Source organism: Diadema antillarum, unplaced genomic scaffold (genome assembly GCF_040938485.1).
Source record: "Diadema antillarum isolate AM-2024a unplaced genomic scaffold, OU_Dant_1.0 scf00000136, whole genome shotgun sequence".
In the NCBI taxonomy this organism is placed as follows: Eukaryota; Metazoa; Echinodermata; class Echinoidea; order Diadematoida; family Diadematidae; genus Diadema; species Diadema antillarum.
Genome location: NW_027271025.1, coordinates 1,533,015 through 1,549,461, shown reverse-complemented (window position 1 = coordinate 1,549,461; position 16,447 = coordinate 1,533,015). Strand labels below are relative to the sequence as shown.

Sequence of the window (16,447 nt, the reverse complement as noted above, 5' to 3'; positions counted from 1 at the left end):
GGGAGAATGGCCCTAATGTCACATTCTATGGTGGGACATTCTCAGCCTCTTGCCTGTTACACTCACAATGTGTTGTCCTTTTAAATTCTATTCTTGCGTACAGGCCTACTTTGATGAAATGAATGTATACTTTCTCCAAGTAAGACTAAGAAATAGTCCCACTATTTCTTATAGTGAAAGGTAAGGAGAGACTAAGGGATCGCCTGCGGCGTCTGTGTGTCCACTGTCCGTCCGTCCTTCCGTCGGTAACGCTACAAAAACTTCAATAACTCTCTACTGAGGACTTCAATTTCAATCAAACTTGGAGGGAAGAGTGGTTATGCAAAGTTACACATTTTATTAAAAATGAAGGTCATCTCAAGGTCAAAGGTCACAGGCAGGGGTCAATGAACTTTACTTACGGTGCGTTTCGATTATGGCTCATAACTTTTGATGTATATATCCATTTGTGACCAAACTTGGATGGCAGATGTCCCTTGGGGAGTTGAAGGTCACCACAAGGTCAAAGGTCACAGACGAGTCAACAAACTTTTAGGGCCCAATGTTAAGTTTTTACGGCACGTTTGGATTATGGCTCATAACTTTTGATCCCTATGTCCGTTTTTGACCAAACTTGGATGGTAGATGTCCCTTGGAGAGTTGAAGGTCACCATAAGGTCAAAGGTCACAGACAGGGGTCAACAAAATTTTAGGGCCTAATGTTAAGTTTTTACGGCGAGTTTCTATTGTGGCTCATAAGTTTTGATCTATATGTCTGTTTGTGACCAAACTTGGATAGTAGATGTCTCTTGGGGGGCTTGTGCTGAAAGGGTGGGTTGGGTGGTGGCGCGTCGCGTTAATGGGAACACCACCCTTCGTCCAAAGCCCCCCCAGTTTTGCCGAAAGGGTGCGTTGGGAGCGTTGGATCGCGTCGCATTGACTGGAACCCCACCCTTCGTCCAAAGCCCCCCCCCCCCCAGTTTTGCCGAAAGGGTGCATTGGTACTTTTTCTCTTTTTCTCATGTAACCCTATAAAGCCCAAGCTATTTTGATGTTATTGTTTGATGTTTCATCGTCACATTTGGCACATGGGTAGAGCAACTCATAGTCTACATGACCGCATACTTGATTTTTTTCATGGTGACACATAGAGGGCGCTATTTACCAAAATATAAAGAAATACATAGGAAATATGCTAAAAACATGATTTGTCTGTATAATTTCTTTATCCCCAGTATGTCTTATCATAGACCAATATTTTTGATATTTGCCGCAAATGATCTGCAAGTCAAAGCTCATCATTTTTTATGGTTGACATTTCTCAAGGTCGCTACATGGGGGCGCTATTCATAACAAAATAAAGAAATACATTATGAGACATGTGATGTATTGTTAGGGATAGGTACATGCATAGTTATCATATTTCGTATTCCAATAATATCGGAATTTTAAATTTGCAGATTGATAATGTGATAAACAAATGATATTAGAGGTATAACTTGTGTGGAGGAATCAAAATGACACAAAATAGAATGGCAATCTTTGGAAAATACTGTTATTTTCAAGTATCTCTATTATATCTACTGTTTTATGGCATTGTCACAGAAAAACAAAGGAAATAATAGGAAAAACATTTCAGGGCCATAATTACTTCACATTTTGCTCCTTCAGCAAATTTCAGCCAAGAAATGCCCATTGTATACATTATGGTTAATTGGAATTGAAACAAAAAATATGCAAAATCTGACTGACATGGTTGTCAGTTTTATTGTTGCCATGGCAATCCAGCAATATCAAATATAGCTAAATTATATATCAAAATGTTCGAAATAAGATTTTTGGAAAAGTCACCAAATTTGGTTAAAACTGGATTAAGGGCGAAGGAGTGGCAAATGAAAATCTGGTAGGGGGCACAATGTGCCCCCCCTCGGGCTTTATAGGGTTAAAAGACGAGTTTTGAATTCATATTTAACCAACTGATATTAAACAACAAATAGCAATTAGACCAAACAGTAATTGGGCGAAATGATGACTAGACCAACTGGGATATATTAGACCAACTGATATTAAACAGTCTATTAGACCAACTGGCTTTAGACCAAGTTGTAATAGAGTGTAAACCGATCCGGACGATAGCCTCTTTGAAATGGTTGTTTGAAGGTTAAATATGAATTCAAAACTCGTCTTTTAATATTACATGAGAAAAAGTACCAACGCACCCTTTCGGCAAAACCCAGGGGGGGCTTTGGACGAAAGGTGGGGTTCCAGTCAACGGGACGCGTCCCAACGCTCCCAACGCACCCTTTCAGCAAAACCGGGGTGGCTTTGGACGAAGGGTGGTGTTCCCATTAACGCGACGCACCACCACCCAAGCCACCCTTTCGGCACAAGCCCTCTTGGGGAGTTGAAGTTCACCACAAGGTTAAAGGTTATAGGCGTGGTCAATGAACTTCCGGGACTTAGAAAATATGAATTTTTTTCTGTGCAAATGGGCGAGACACATTTTGGCACTTGCCTTGTTCCAGTCATAGTTTACTTCTTTAGAAAAAAAGTAAGACAGAGTATATGCTTGTCCACTCATGTGGGCCATAAATGAAAATGCTATTACCTTTATTTGTTTGAAGTTGTCTCAAGGCTTATAATGCCATGTTGTTGTTGTTTTTTCATATGAAGAAAAGAGATTTCTTGTATAATGAATTTTGTGACACACCAATACAATATCTCAAAGCATTCTTGAGAATGCCATATTTGTCAAGCTGGTTTGGATTGTTCACCCACTCACATCATCAACCAGATTTCTTTACTCAAATGATAGGCTCTTAATAGAACTCACAGTTTTGCACCATCAGACTCCTTTGATATCACAATAAGCATACTTCTGCATTGCATACTCAATCTGTGACAAGTGCCTACTCAAGCATTTACTATTGAAAATTTCAACTAACCACTTCCTCATACTTTACCATTTGCTTTTCCTGAAAAAAAAGGCCATTGTACTGTATTCAGGAAGCAGTGTGGACCACAGATGTTAGTCCAAGGTGTAAAAATCAAATACCAATCTTCATTCATGAAATGGAATAAGATTTTGCATGAGTTGAAAGATGACCACTCTATTAAACTTTGCTTTGCCCTGTACAGGGCTACTTATCTTTCACTTTGTGTAACATCTTCTGTCATCACACTTGTCACCATTTGTATGCCTCTGCCACTAAGTGTCGTCAGAGGCATTATGTTTTCAGGTTGTCTGTCCATCCATCCATCCGTCCGTAATCAATTTTGTGGACAGCATAACTAAAAAACTGTTTTAGGTGTCCTAATGAAACTTGGCATGTGTATGTATGAGTGAGCAAAGTTGTGCCTATCAACTTTTGGGTGCACATGCTCAAAGTCAAAGGTCATAAGGTCAAGGTTAAATGCTCAAAATTTTGCCGTATCCCCCATATCTATGCAATGCCAGAAGGTACTTTCTTGAAACTTAGTGTATACATGTACATGTACTACCAAATAAAGATTATCCAGAAAGAGTTTTGTTTTTTTTTTTTGTTTTTTTTTTTTCATATGAAGAAAAGAGATTTCTTGTATAATGAATTTTGTGACACACCAATACAATATCTCAAAGCATTCTTGAGAATGCCATATTTGTCAAGCTGGTTTGGATTGTTCACCCACTCACATCATCAACCAGATTTCTTTACTCAAATGATAGGCTCTTAGTAGAACTCACAGTTTTGCACCATCAGTCTCCTTTGATATCACAATAAGCATACTTCTGCATTGCATACTCAATCTGTGACAAGTGCCTACTCAAGCATTTACTATTGAAAATTTCAACTAACCACTTCCTCATACTTTACCATTTGCTTTTCCTGAAAAAAAAAGGCCATTGTACTGTATTCAGGAAGCAGTGTGGACCACAGATGTTAGTCCAAGGTGTAAAAATCAAATACCAATCTTCATTCATGAAATGGAATAAGATTTTGCATGAGGTGAAAGATGACCACTCTATTAAACTTTGCTTTGCCCTGTACAGGGCTACTTATCTTTCACTTTGTGTAACATCTTCTGTCATCACACTTGTCACCATTTGTATGCCTCTGCCACTAAGTGTCGTCAGAGGCATTATGTTTTCAGGTTGTCTGTCCATCCATCCATCCGTCCGTAATCAATTTTGTGGACAGCATAACTAAAAAACTGTTTTAGGTGTCCTAATGAAACTTGGCATGTGTATGTATGAGTGAGCAAAGTTGTGCCTATCAACTTTTGGGTGCACATGCTCAAAGTCAAAGGTCATAAGGTCAAGGTTAAATGCTCAAAATTTTGCCGTATCCCCCATATCTATGCAATGCCAGAAGGTACTTTCTTGAAACTTAGTGTATACATGTACATGTACTACCAAATAAAGATTATCCAGAAAGAGTTTTGTTTTTTTTTTTGTTTTTTTTTTTCATATGAAGAAAAGAGATTTCTTGTATAATGAATTTTGTGACACACCAATACAATATCTCAAAGCATTCTTGAGAATGCCATATTTGTCAAGCTGGTTTGGATTGTTCACCCACTCACATCATCAACCAGATTTCTTTACTCAAATGATAGGCTCTTAGTAGAACTCACAGTTTTGCACCATCAGTCTCCTTTGATATCACAATAAGCATACTTCTGCATTGCATACTCAATCTGTGACAAGTGCCTACTCAAGCATTTACTATTGAAAATTTCAACTAACCACTTCCTCATACTTTACCATTTGCTTTTCCTGAAAAAAAAAAGGCCATTGTACTGTATTCAGGAAGCAGTGTGGACCACAGATGTTAGTCCAAGGTGTAAAAATCAAATACCAATCTTCATTCATGAAATGGAATAAGATTTTGCATGAGGTGAAAGATGACCACTCTATTTTATTACGTAAGTCTCCGATCGAGACTACATGTCTCATCGGGTGTAATATGAGATCCCGCTGGTCACGTGTGTGGCAATTCGTTGGCGCGTTGTGTGTGTGTGAAAAGGATTTTTCACAACCCTCGAATATTCAAGAATTTCGCGGAAATTCTTCCTTTCGGACTTATCAGAATAATGAAAGAACAGAAGGATAGAAGATCCGCTGGCGTGGCCGCGGAAAAAGAAAACAAAGAGAAGAAAACTGACCGCGCAGCGGCAGAATCTTCGGGCGAAAACAGAGCAGCAATGGAGTCACAACAGGCGGTGAGTGCTAGCCAAGCTGACCGCGCAGCGGCACCGAAAGGTACGGCTGCCAACACGGGCCGTGGACGGGGAGTACCGGCGGTGATGGAGGCTGGCGACCGCGCGGCGGTAGCGGCGACTCGGCCTCGGATTGCTACGAAATCCAACTCGTCAAAGTTGACAAATGATAACTTTGGGACCGTAAACAGTCGTCTTGATAGACTCGAAGGCTTGCTCTGTCAGTTCATGGAGGCTCTTCCCAGTAAAAGGGAAGGGGTGGCAGGCATGGGACATGCACAGCCAGACCGACATCTTGATCGCAGTGGAAGTGATTCAGCCTCTGCTTCAACTTCTAGCGTTAGTGCAGATTATGACTTGGCACATACAGAAGAAATGGATGTTGAGGATGATGACATGGTGCATGCCTTGAGTGCAGGGCATAGCTCAGAGCTGGAGTCGTGCGTGGATAGGGCAGAAGCACAGACAGTACCAGCTTTTGCTGCTAAATTTGCGGTGGCATCAGATATTGGACAGCCTCTTGATGAGGAGCTAGCAAGCTCTGTCAACTACTTGATGAGCCATCATCTGGAAGAGAAAGTGCTCGATGAGACAAGTAGCAAATACCCAGTGCCGTCGAACTGTCGAGGGATCGACACCCCGAAAGTGAATCAGACGATCTGGGACAACCTCTCTGCCCCTGTTCGTACGAAGGATGTGAAACTTCAGAGGGTCCAAAAATCCCTAACAAGAGGTATCTCGGCTTATGTCAGCCTGCTCGATCCAAGCAACATATCTCCCGAACAGCAAGACGTTCTAGCTTTGTTGTGCAACGCAAACTTTGAGATGAATGCTCTTCGTAAAGAATTGATCAAGCCGGATCTGAACGCGAAATTTACTCATCTCTGCAAACCAACAAACCCTGTAACCAAGTATCTCTTTGGGGATGACTTGGGCAAGCAAGTAAAGGACTTGCAAGACCAGCACAAAGCGGCGGCCGGAGTGATGAGAGGCGGGTTTAAAAGACCCAAGCCGGCCTATCACCCCTACCCAAGCCAAGGGTCTCAACGCAGATACAAGGAAGCTGGTTGGGTGTCGCGGACATCCTACGCGGATTCGTCAGGGAGCACATCTAGGCCTTTTTTAGGCCAACGAAACCAGTGGAGGAAGAGGACCCCACAAGCTCCCCATACGTTTACCCCGACAGCGTCTCGAGAGGGACGCCAAGCCCCACAGTACCGGAAGCTCGGCCAAGGGCAGGGCAGGATGAAATAGAGCAACTCCCAAACAGTGATGAGGTAAGGGAGACAATAACATCTAATGTCAATGATATTGCAGTCGGAGGTCGACTGAAGCTACATATGCACAACTGGGGAGAGCTTACATCTGATACATATATTTTGCAAGCTGTACAGGGCTACAAGCTTGAATTTGACCCAGCTAAATATCCCCCTTGTAGGGAAAAACCCCTTCATGAATTCAAAAGAAATTCTGAGGAAATGGCCTCGATTCAGGAAGAAATCAACAAGCTGGTTGAGAAAAATGTCATAGAAGCATGTGAACATGTAGAAGGGGAATTCATATCAAATATTTTCACAAGGCCAAAGAAGAATGGCGGCCTCAGGGTCATCTTGGATTTGACAGAATTAAACAAGAGTATTTTGTATCAGCATTTTAAGATGGATAATATCAAGACAGCTCTACCGCTTATTTCTCCGGGAGATTATTTAGCTTCAGTCGATCTCCGAGACGCATACTTCACGGTTCCTATCCACCCAGATTCTCGAAAATTCCTGAGATTTACATGGCAGGGAAGGTTATGGCAATTTCAAGCACTTCCCAATGGGCTTAGTTCAGCACCAAGGCTCTTTACAAAACTGCTAAAGCCTGTTTTGGCAACGCTCAGGGAGCAGGGCCACATTGTAATTGCATATCTAGATGATACACTTATCATTGCAAAAACTGCCGAGGAAATGCAGGCAGCAGTGAGCGCAACTACTAAGTTGCTATCAAATTTGGGGTTTATTGTTCACCCTGAAAAATCAGTTTTAGAGCCTACTCATGAGATTACCTTTCTGGGTTTCAATCTGAACACTCTGGATATGAGTGTTAGGCTTCCAAAAGAAAAACAGGAGAACATAAAGCAGTCTTGTAAAGAACTGTTGGCTACTGAGAAACCTGTTATCAGAACAGTTGCAAAGGTTATTGGACAACTAGTGGCATCATTCCCAGCAGTACAATATGGCCCTCTCTATTATAGAGCCTTAGAGAAAGACAAGATTCTTGCCCTTGCAAGGAACAAGGGACATTTCGATAGGCATATGACCTTGTCAAGAGAAAGCATCCATGAAATTCAGTGGTGGATATGGAACCTTGAGTCACAGTTTAGCCCAATGCAGAGGGCAAAACCAGATGTGGAAATCCACACAGATGCCAGTGGTAAAGGCTGGGGGGCAACAAATCTGTGCACTTCAACAGGTGGCAGATGGAATAGTGATGAGTTGAAAGAGGCAAATCAGAATAAAATTAACCTGCTAGAAATGGTAGCAGTTAGTCATGGGCTAAAAGCCTTTTGCTCAGAGAAAAGGAGCAATCATGTACTTGTTAGAGCAGATAACATAACGGCTGTCGCATATCTGAACAATATGGGTGGCACAAAATCTCCTGAATGTAATCAAATGGCCATTGATATTTGGGAATGGTGTATTAGTAAGGACATCTGGCTTACAGCTGCTCACCTACCTGGGCGATTGAATATTGAAGCAGATCGCATGTCTCGAAAATTCTCGGACAGCACAGAATGGATGTTGAATAAGAGCATATTTCAACAAATAATCAGGAGATTTGGTGTGCCTGAAATTGACATGTTTGCCTCCCGCCTAAATAAACAGGTAGACCGATATATTTCTTGGAGGCCTGAACCAGAGGCCTGGGCAGTAGATGCCTTCACAGTTGATTGGAGTCAGTGGGAGTTTTATGCCTTTCCCCCATTCAATCTAGTGCCAATGTGCTTGCAGAAAATTCAGAAGGATGAGGCATGTGGGATTTTAGTGGTGCCCAATTGGCCAACACAGGTTTGGTACCCTATCCTTAAGAGTATGCTGGTTGAGGAACCCATGTTAATTCGAAAGAGTAAGACATTATTATGTCAACCAGTTTCAGGCACCCCACATCCTTTGAATAATCACTTGTCTCTATTATGTTGCAGGCTTGGAAGGGACTTTACGCAGAGCAGGGCCTCGCACAAAGGACAATAGACATCATAGCTGCGTCGTGGAAAGGATCCACTAAAGCACAGTACCAGGTGTACATCAGAAAATGGAAAAGATTTTGTGCAGAGAGACACATTAATTATTTGAATGTCCAAGTTTGTGATGTCCTTGCATTTCTTACAAATATGTTAGACAAAGAAAAAGTTGGATACAGTAGCCTGAATACAGCCAGGAGTGCCCTTTCCACGTTTCTCATAGTTGATGGTGGACGACAGCCTCTTGGGTCGCACCCACTTGTAAATAGGTTTATGAAAGGAGTTTTTCATTTAAAGCCGCCTGCTCCTCGCTACTCTTCTATCTGGGATGTTAAAGTCGTCTTGGACTACCTCAGAAAGCTGTCTCCATCCAAGGCACTTAATCTGAAGCAACTTACTCAGAAATTGACTATGCTGATAGCACTTGTTTCTGCACAAAGGGTGCAGTCTCTTCATGTTATCCACCTGGACAGGATGAGGTGGAAAAAATCATCTGTTGAGATTTCTTTTGAGAACACACTGAAACAAAACAAGCCTGGAAATACGGGATTCAGTGTCACACTAAATGCGTACCCTCCAGATAGGAGATTGTGCATAGTGAATTATATGAAAGAGTATGTGCAGCGGACACAGAATCTAAGAGGGATGGAGAGACATTTGTTAGTAGCTTATAAGAAGCCTCACCGTCGTGCATCAAAGCAAACAATTGCACGTTGGATTAAGACTGTCCTTCATGACGCTGGTGTCGATACACAGACCTTCAGTGCTCACTCCACAAGGGCGGCCTCTACGTCAGCAGCACAAAGGAGTGAGGTGCCTGTGTCAGAAATCCTCTCAAGGGCTGGATGGGTGGCTGAGAAGACATTCCGCAAGTTTATTGCAAGCCCTTACAAGATACTAACCAATTTGCCCAGGCTTTACTGAAAATGTGACTTGGCAACTTCAGTCTGCATATGGAATGGCAGTCTGCACAGAGTGCACAGGTATGTCTGTCTGTAGTGATGCCGTTGATGGCTTACAGATGTATTGTTCTGTACGTGACTACAGGGCTTTGAAATCTCATATTACACCCGATGAGACATGTAGTCTCGATCGGAGACTTACGTAATAAAATAGGAAGATTAAATGAGAACTTACCTGTTTGAAATTTAATCTTGATTTTATAAGTAAGTCGTAGAGAAGAGACTACATCCCTCCTCTTCCCACCCTGCGACTTACGTAGCCTTATGCAGGTAAAGTTCTCAACATCTTCATCTTCCTATCAATATATCCTGTAGTCTCGTACAGCTTTAAAAAATTGCCACACACGTGACCAGCGGGATCTCATATTACACCCGATGAGACATGTAGTCTCTTCTCTACGACTTACTTATAAAATCAAGATTAAATTTCAAACAGGTAAGTTCTCATTTAATCTTCCTATTAAACTTTGCTTTGCCCTGTACAGGGCTACTTATCTTTCACTTTGTGTAACATCTTCTGTCATCACACTTGTCACCATTTGTATGCCTCTGCCACTAAGTGTCGTCAGAGGCATTATGTTTTCAGGTTGTCTGTCCATCCATCCATCCGTCCGTAATCAATTTTGTGGACAGCATAACTAAAAAACTGTTTTAGGTGTCCTAATGAAACTTGGCATGTGTATGTATGAGTGAGCAAAGTTGTGCCTATCAACTTTTGGGTGCACATGCTCAAAGTCAAAGGTCATAAGGTCAAGGTTAAATGCTCAAAATTTTGCCGTATCCCCCATATCTATGCAATGCCAGAAGGTACTTTCTTGAAACTTAGTGTATACATGTACATGTACTACCAAATAAAGATTATCCAGAAAGAGTTTCAGGTCATTAGGTCAAAGGTCAAGAGAAAATGTTAAAATTCCACTTTTTTCCTCCATATTTTGCAAATAGTTCAAGCTATCTTCATGGAACTTAGTACATATGCATGTCCTGACTGGCAGTGATTATCTAGAGAATTGGGTCAGAGGTCAGGGGTCAAAGATCAATGTCAACTCCTCAAATTTTCACTATTTCCCTCATATTTATGCAGTGCCTGCAGGATTTTTCTTGAAACTTTATACATATACATGTATACGTTTTTTCCCAATAGAGATTCTCTGGGAATTCCTGGGAAGTTTCTTTCCAAAAGTTCAGAGGTTAAAAGGTCAAGTGAAAGTGCTGAATTTCGCTTCTTCCTCCATATCTCAAAAGTGACTCAAGGTACATATTTATGCATGTTCTACCTGACAGTGATCCTCTTGGGAATTTCAGGGTCATAGGGTCAAAGGTCAAGGGTCAAAGGCTTGCTTAAAATGTTAATATTTTACTATTTAACACTGAAATTGTACTTTTTCCATAACTTGAAAATTGCTCAATGCATAAACTTATAAAATGGTCAAAAGTCAAGTAAAAATCCTCAAATCCCCAAATACCTGCACTCTTAGACTGTATAGCCATTCATCCAATTAAACCTAGTTCAAAGAAAGTGAACATTAAACACATTTGTGACAAACCTATCATTTTGATATGTTGCCTTTTATGTGAAACTGTCATCACACATTGTCGAGACAATGTACTATAGACCTATTACGAGAACCGAGCATTATGGCGGAGGCGTACCAGTCGCCATAGCCACATTTCTAGTTTCTTTTTCATACTGGTCAGTTATTTCATGTGAAACACTATACATTTTTGTATTTCTTCGTGGCATATGTGTCCAAATGTAACTTGTCAAAACCCACTTGTTTTATCTTAATACATTCTCTGATTTGTCTCTCATATTTGACATCATTTCAATCGCCAAAATCATCTGTATGAGTTCGAGTACAATTTAACAATATTCTTTTTACCAATATGCTAGTGTGATTTGCCTTAGTAGAGAATTTACTTTTAGGGCTTATTCCAGTAAAACAGCTCAAAATTTGTTTAAATCCTGCAGACACTGGTAACCTGTTCTTGGGGCTGTCTGAAGAGAATCTCAAATTGATCTACATTGGAGCTGGGGTGGCTGGAGGACTCTTCCTGCTCATCCTCATAATTGTTGTTGTCATCGTCTGCAGACGCAAGCCAGACCCGTCCAGCATTAGAAGTGAGTACATCACAATTCCAATTAAAATAAGAAATTGTACCCAAAAAGAGGGACACAAGAAGGGACTGATGTATAATGAAACATTCATACAACACTCGAACCAAAACTCATCTCTCACTTGCAGCAAAATGATGTTATCATGTAACACTCAAAAGTACATTGATATTTGGAACACAAAGGAATCGGAGCAGGCAGAAGCAAAGGAGAGGAAAAATTGGCAGAATTTGGACTAAGAAAAACATTTAAATAACACAAACACAATACATGAGCATGTAAGCAATAATTACATTCAATGTGTGATACATTGTACAAGATATAGTACTAGCATATGTGCAGTCATTACCCAAATGTCATGCCATCTTCAATACCATTCAAGTTTAATACCTGCAAACACTGTAACTGACTGAACAACAAAGCCATAGGGTTTCAACCTCCCTTGGAAGCAGTGGCTTACCCTGAATGCATCCAAACCCCCCATGCAAGGACAGGTCACTGCCTACATAAATGGGAATTCTTGGATAGTCTGGCATGTGACTGTGGCCACCTTGACCAAACCCTGCATCACATCATGGAGGACTGCCACCTTCAGAAGATTCCAGGAGGACTTATTACCCTACATCGACGTAAATAAGCACTGAATTGATCAGTGTTTTTTAATAGTAGCCATGGTACAAAATCATAGGCGTACATACTCGAGCAGGATTCGAACCTACGACCTCCTGATCTCCAGACAGGTGTCATCTCCACTAGACCACCGAGCTTCCTCCCAACAGCAAGTGTTGGTTCCAATCCTTATAACATGCAGCGGGTACCGACAAATTACCCTACATCGATGTAAATAAGCACTGAATTGATAAGTGTATTTAGTAGTAGCCATGATAAAAAAATCATGTGCGTACATACTCAAGCAGGAATCGAACATACAACTTCCTGATCTCCGGACAGGCGTCATCTCCACTAGACCACCAAGCTTCCACCCGACTGCAAGTGTTGGTTCTAATCCTTCCAGCGTGCAGTAGGGCAATTTGTCAATCAGTTGCAATGAAAACATCTCGACGGAAGAATTTCATGAATTTGAATAATTGCACAGTACCCATTGCATGCTATAAAATAGGCCCCTTGGAGCCCTGGGAGTCCAAAATTTGGGCCTAAATGGTGCATTTTCATCTTCTTGACAATGCATGGTATGATTTTTACCAAACTTGGCAGGTATTATTGCTTGGGTGATTATATTTGTACAAATGGGCATCATTCCCCACCTGGGGGTCCCTTGGAGCACAATACCAGCGGTGATGGAGGGGGAGACAGAAACCCCCAAATTAAGGAATCTTTACAAATCATCTGTCAAACCATGAGTGATGGACTTAAGTAGTGCTATGAGTAACAAAAATCTAAGAAATCTTTATGAATCAATCTAGAACCAGAAGAGATGGGCTATTAAAGTTAGTGCTGTGAGTAAGTAGATTGGTGACTCTGGTTTCTAGTTTGTTCGTTACAGATGCAGGGATGGGGGTTCAAGTTAGGGCTCTATTTTTCTCATCTTTATCTTCTTGAATAAGCATGATCAGAGTTTCACCAAACTTAACAGGTGTTATCGCCTAGAGAATATATTTGTGCAAATTAGGCAAAATTCTTCACTTGGGGTCCTCCCAGGGGCACATTGTCCCATGGGGGTGAGGAGGAAGAGACAGAGCCCCCAAATTATGAAATCTTCACAAATTTTCATTTTAAGAACCAGAAGTGATAAGCTAAGTTAGTGCTTTAAGTAATTAGATTGGTGACTGCAAATTTAAGTCTGTTTATAGCACTTCAAGGGATGGGTCCTTCAGGGGACAACACATTTTCTTCCTTGTCTTAAAACACACTATCAAATTTGTCACCAAAGCCAGTGCATTATCACTAGGGCAACAATTTATATAGGATTACATATTGATAGAAGGGCCCCAGAACCCTCTATTAGATTTTAAAAAAAAAAATGTTGTTTAAAACCAGAAATACTCTGAGTAAATTCAGCAGGTCAGAGATCTCAGTGAGATGTGGGCTACTCACAGATTCTGTCTTCAAGGGAGTCCCTCCCATCTGCCTCATCCTTATGTTGTGACTGAGGCATCCTGTCGGGGTTGGGAGAGGTTCTCTTCATTTGTTCCATCCCACAGGTACGTTTTCGGATGAGGAGCTGTGGTCCACATAAGTTCACCAGAGCAGAAGGCAGTTCTGTGTCAACTGATGGGTCATGTTCAACGTCAGGCAATTCATAGTTGCTCAGGAAATGCCACAGTGGTCTCGTTCAGCATTCATCAATAGATACTCATTTAAGTTCTCTTTGTCTAAGCACCCTGGAGTAATGAGATTGGTGTCTGGACCTTGAAATGCTTAGTATTTCAAGTTGTGCCATGTATGGACTCATCTGGACATCGACCAGTGAGCATCAAGCCTTGCCTCCTAAAGCTCTAAGATGTGTTCTCCAGTGGAAGACACAGTGGCTTGGGCATCAGATGTACTCTGTCTTAGTGTTCGACAGGTTTTCTTCTGTATATGCATTCCATCCCTTTGGGTGTCTGTGAGGCGAACCAATTCTTGTGTCACTGCTGGAATGCCATTTAGTGGTGGGAATGTGATAGAGTCAGGAGGTATGTCATTCTCTGAAAGACCAACTCTGCCATGATTGATGGAAACCTCAATGCCCAACAGTATAGAGATGAGGTTCATCAGCCCATAGCACTCCTGTATCTTCCTAACATGGGGCCAAATGCTATGCTACAGGATGACAGCATCCCCAGAGTGCAAGGATCATCAAGGAGATCCTTGAGGACAGAATTGACCTGATGGAATGGCCTGCAAACAGCCCTGATCTTAACATCATAGGACATTTGTAGGATGAACACAGCTGAGCTGTAGGAAATGGCATGTTATTAGCCCAGTCCACACTAGCCAATCATCGCGAACTCCAGGTTGAGGAGTGGGATGCCATCCCTTAACAGCGAGTGAGGACATTGATGAACAGTATGAGGAGGAGATGTCAGGCTGTTTATAATGCCTTTGGTGTTTACACCCACTATTGAAGTTTAATGTGAAGACTGTTATCAATATTTTGTTTTTGCCTTCATTTTGTTTGTCTTTCGAATATGTGATTAAAGTTTGCGTATTTGTCGTTTGTGTCTGTGGTCAGATTGAGTGTTTTGTGTTTGTGTTTGTGTTTGTGTTTCTGTAATAGTGCCACAGTTTTGCATGTGTGGTTCACTTGACTGGATGCCATTCATGGGGCGTAATAAAACACCATTTCAATTTTTAACAATCAAGTTAATTACGCAATTTTTCTTTTCCAACCCTCCTTTGCCTTTACTGACCATGCGCATGCCCCATTCAACAAACCTTTAATATCCAATGTACTGTCTGGTAATGAATCAAAGTTTAGTTTTCTTTGTTTTTGTGTTATGTATATAAAACTTGATATGTAAACCTTGATATTTAACAATCTCTTCATAGGATTTCCCCAAATCCTAATTTTTCAGATAAATTTCTGGTGATAGGGTAACTTCTGGTTATAGGATTTATGTAGAACATAGATGTTTCAAAAGAATATGGCCTTTGGCATGGCTGTGATTACAGGAAAAGGACATTTATGCACATACAGTGTACTAGAATTTGCAAGGAAGGTTAAGGCCTTTTCTTCTTTCTACCTCATCCCCCTCAAATTATGTCCTGATAGGTAGATTGAGGTTTGTGTGCTAGTGGAAAAGCTTTTATTACAAAACTTAAAGAAATTCCCTCTTCTGAGTGAAGTAAGTTGCAAGATGCCAAACATTGAATGTGATTTTCTTTGTGCTTTTGAATTTCAGAACGCAATGATGGCATTGAGGATGGCCAAGCTTTAGTAGATGCCATTCAGGAAAGCCCATCCCATGTCAACCCAGCTTATGGCAGTGCAGACAATGCCACCACTGACAACCTCGAGCTGTGTGACGTGAAGCCTACAGACAGCAGTGGAACTGGTGACAAAAATGCCTCAAATGGCACTCAAAAAGAGTCCAACAACACAGCAAAAGATGGACCCTAGAATGTCCTTGACTTCAAAGAAAGGTCAACAGATATGTATACTTCATTGACTTCATAGTCAAAGTTGTATGTAAATATGAAACATGCAATATCTAATTTTTGCCTTTTGTGCCAAGTTGCCTCTACACTTCTACCTTATATGTGCAATGATCTTGAAAACTTTTGCAATATCTGTAAGCCTTTTTGTCATTCACATTCTTTGTGCAGATTTGTGCAGAATTAAGATTTGCTAGCATCTCTATGGTAAGATGCAAAAACTAAACTCATTGACTTCAGCAGAATGGTATCTGCATCTTGTTATATGTAGAAATGAATTCATTATTGATCTCTAGTTTCCTTGACCCTTGTATTGCCCTGCCTGTACAAATTTTGAATATAAAAACTAGTTTTTAGGAGGTATGTATACAATTATTTCTTCAGATTGACTAGCGTTAGTACCTAACTTGCCCCTCGAGTCTTCTACAAGTAAAAAGATGCTACTCTCCCAGTGCCAGCTTTTATATAGGTGACCTAGGCTTCATTACAGTGGTTGACTTTAACACAAGACTCAAGTCAAACATTGACCCATAATACATGGCTTGCAGGGCCGGCGCAGCCGGGGGGAGGCCGTGGGGGCTCGGGCCCCCACACTTTTTGTGCACCATACAAAGGAATACATAAGGTGTCATCACTTTGTTAGCTCATGAAACCCGGAAGTGGGCCCCCACACTTTTGAAAACACTGCGCCGTTCCTGGCTTGTACATAATTGTAAGAATGTAACATCTCAATCTTGAAGACCCCATGTACTGTGGATATTTGAGTATAACCTAGGATAACCTAGGATAGAACTGACTCTCAGTTGGCTCATCATCCAATATGTTGTCAAGGCCTTCATGTATATATGCTGTACCATTGATTGCTGA

At 41.2% G+C, this 16,447-nt stretch overlaps 2 protein-coding genes and 1 non-coding gene across 3 annotated transcripts in view; 2 read left to right on the top strand and 1 right to left on the bottom strand.

The window, feature by feature from the left end:
* LOC139720998 (contactin-5-like) overlaps window positions 1-15,773 on the top strand; it is a 103,002-nt gene extending 87,229 nt beyond the window's left edge. The window contains exons 15-16 of the mRNA XM_071632329.1: window positions 11,339-11,488; window positions 15,328-15,773. Coding sequence (XP_071488430.1) covers window positions 11,339-11,488; window positions 15,328-15,545 — 368 coding nt within the window. The 3' untranslated portion in view covers window positions 15,546-15,773. The remainder of the gene's footprint in view (window positions 1-11,338; window positions 11,489-15,327) is intronic.
* Window positions 4,932-9,097, top strand: LOC139721029 (uncharacterized). Its single transcript, XM_071632361.1, has one exon. The coding sequence runs from the start codon at window positions 5,053-5,055 to the stop codon at window positions 6,430-6,432; it is 1,380 nt and encodes a 459-aa protein (XP_071488462.1). The 5' UTR covers window positions 4,932-5,052; the 3' UTR covers window positions 6,433-9,097.
* Trnas-gga (transfer RNA serine (anticodon GGA)) lies at window positions 12,177-12,249 on the bottom strand. The gene has a single exon. It is a non-coding gene; the product is annotated as a tRNA-Ser (tRNA).
* Window positions 15,774-16,447: the final 674 nt, after the last annotated feature.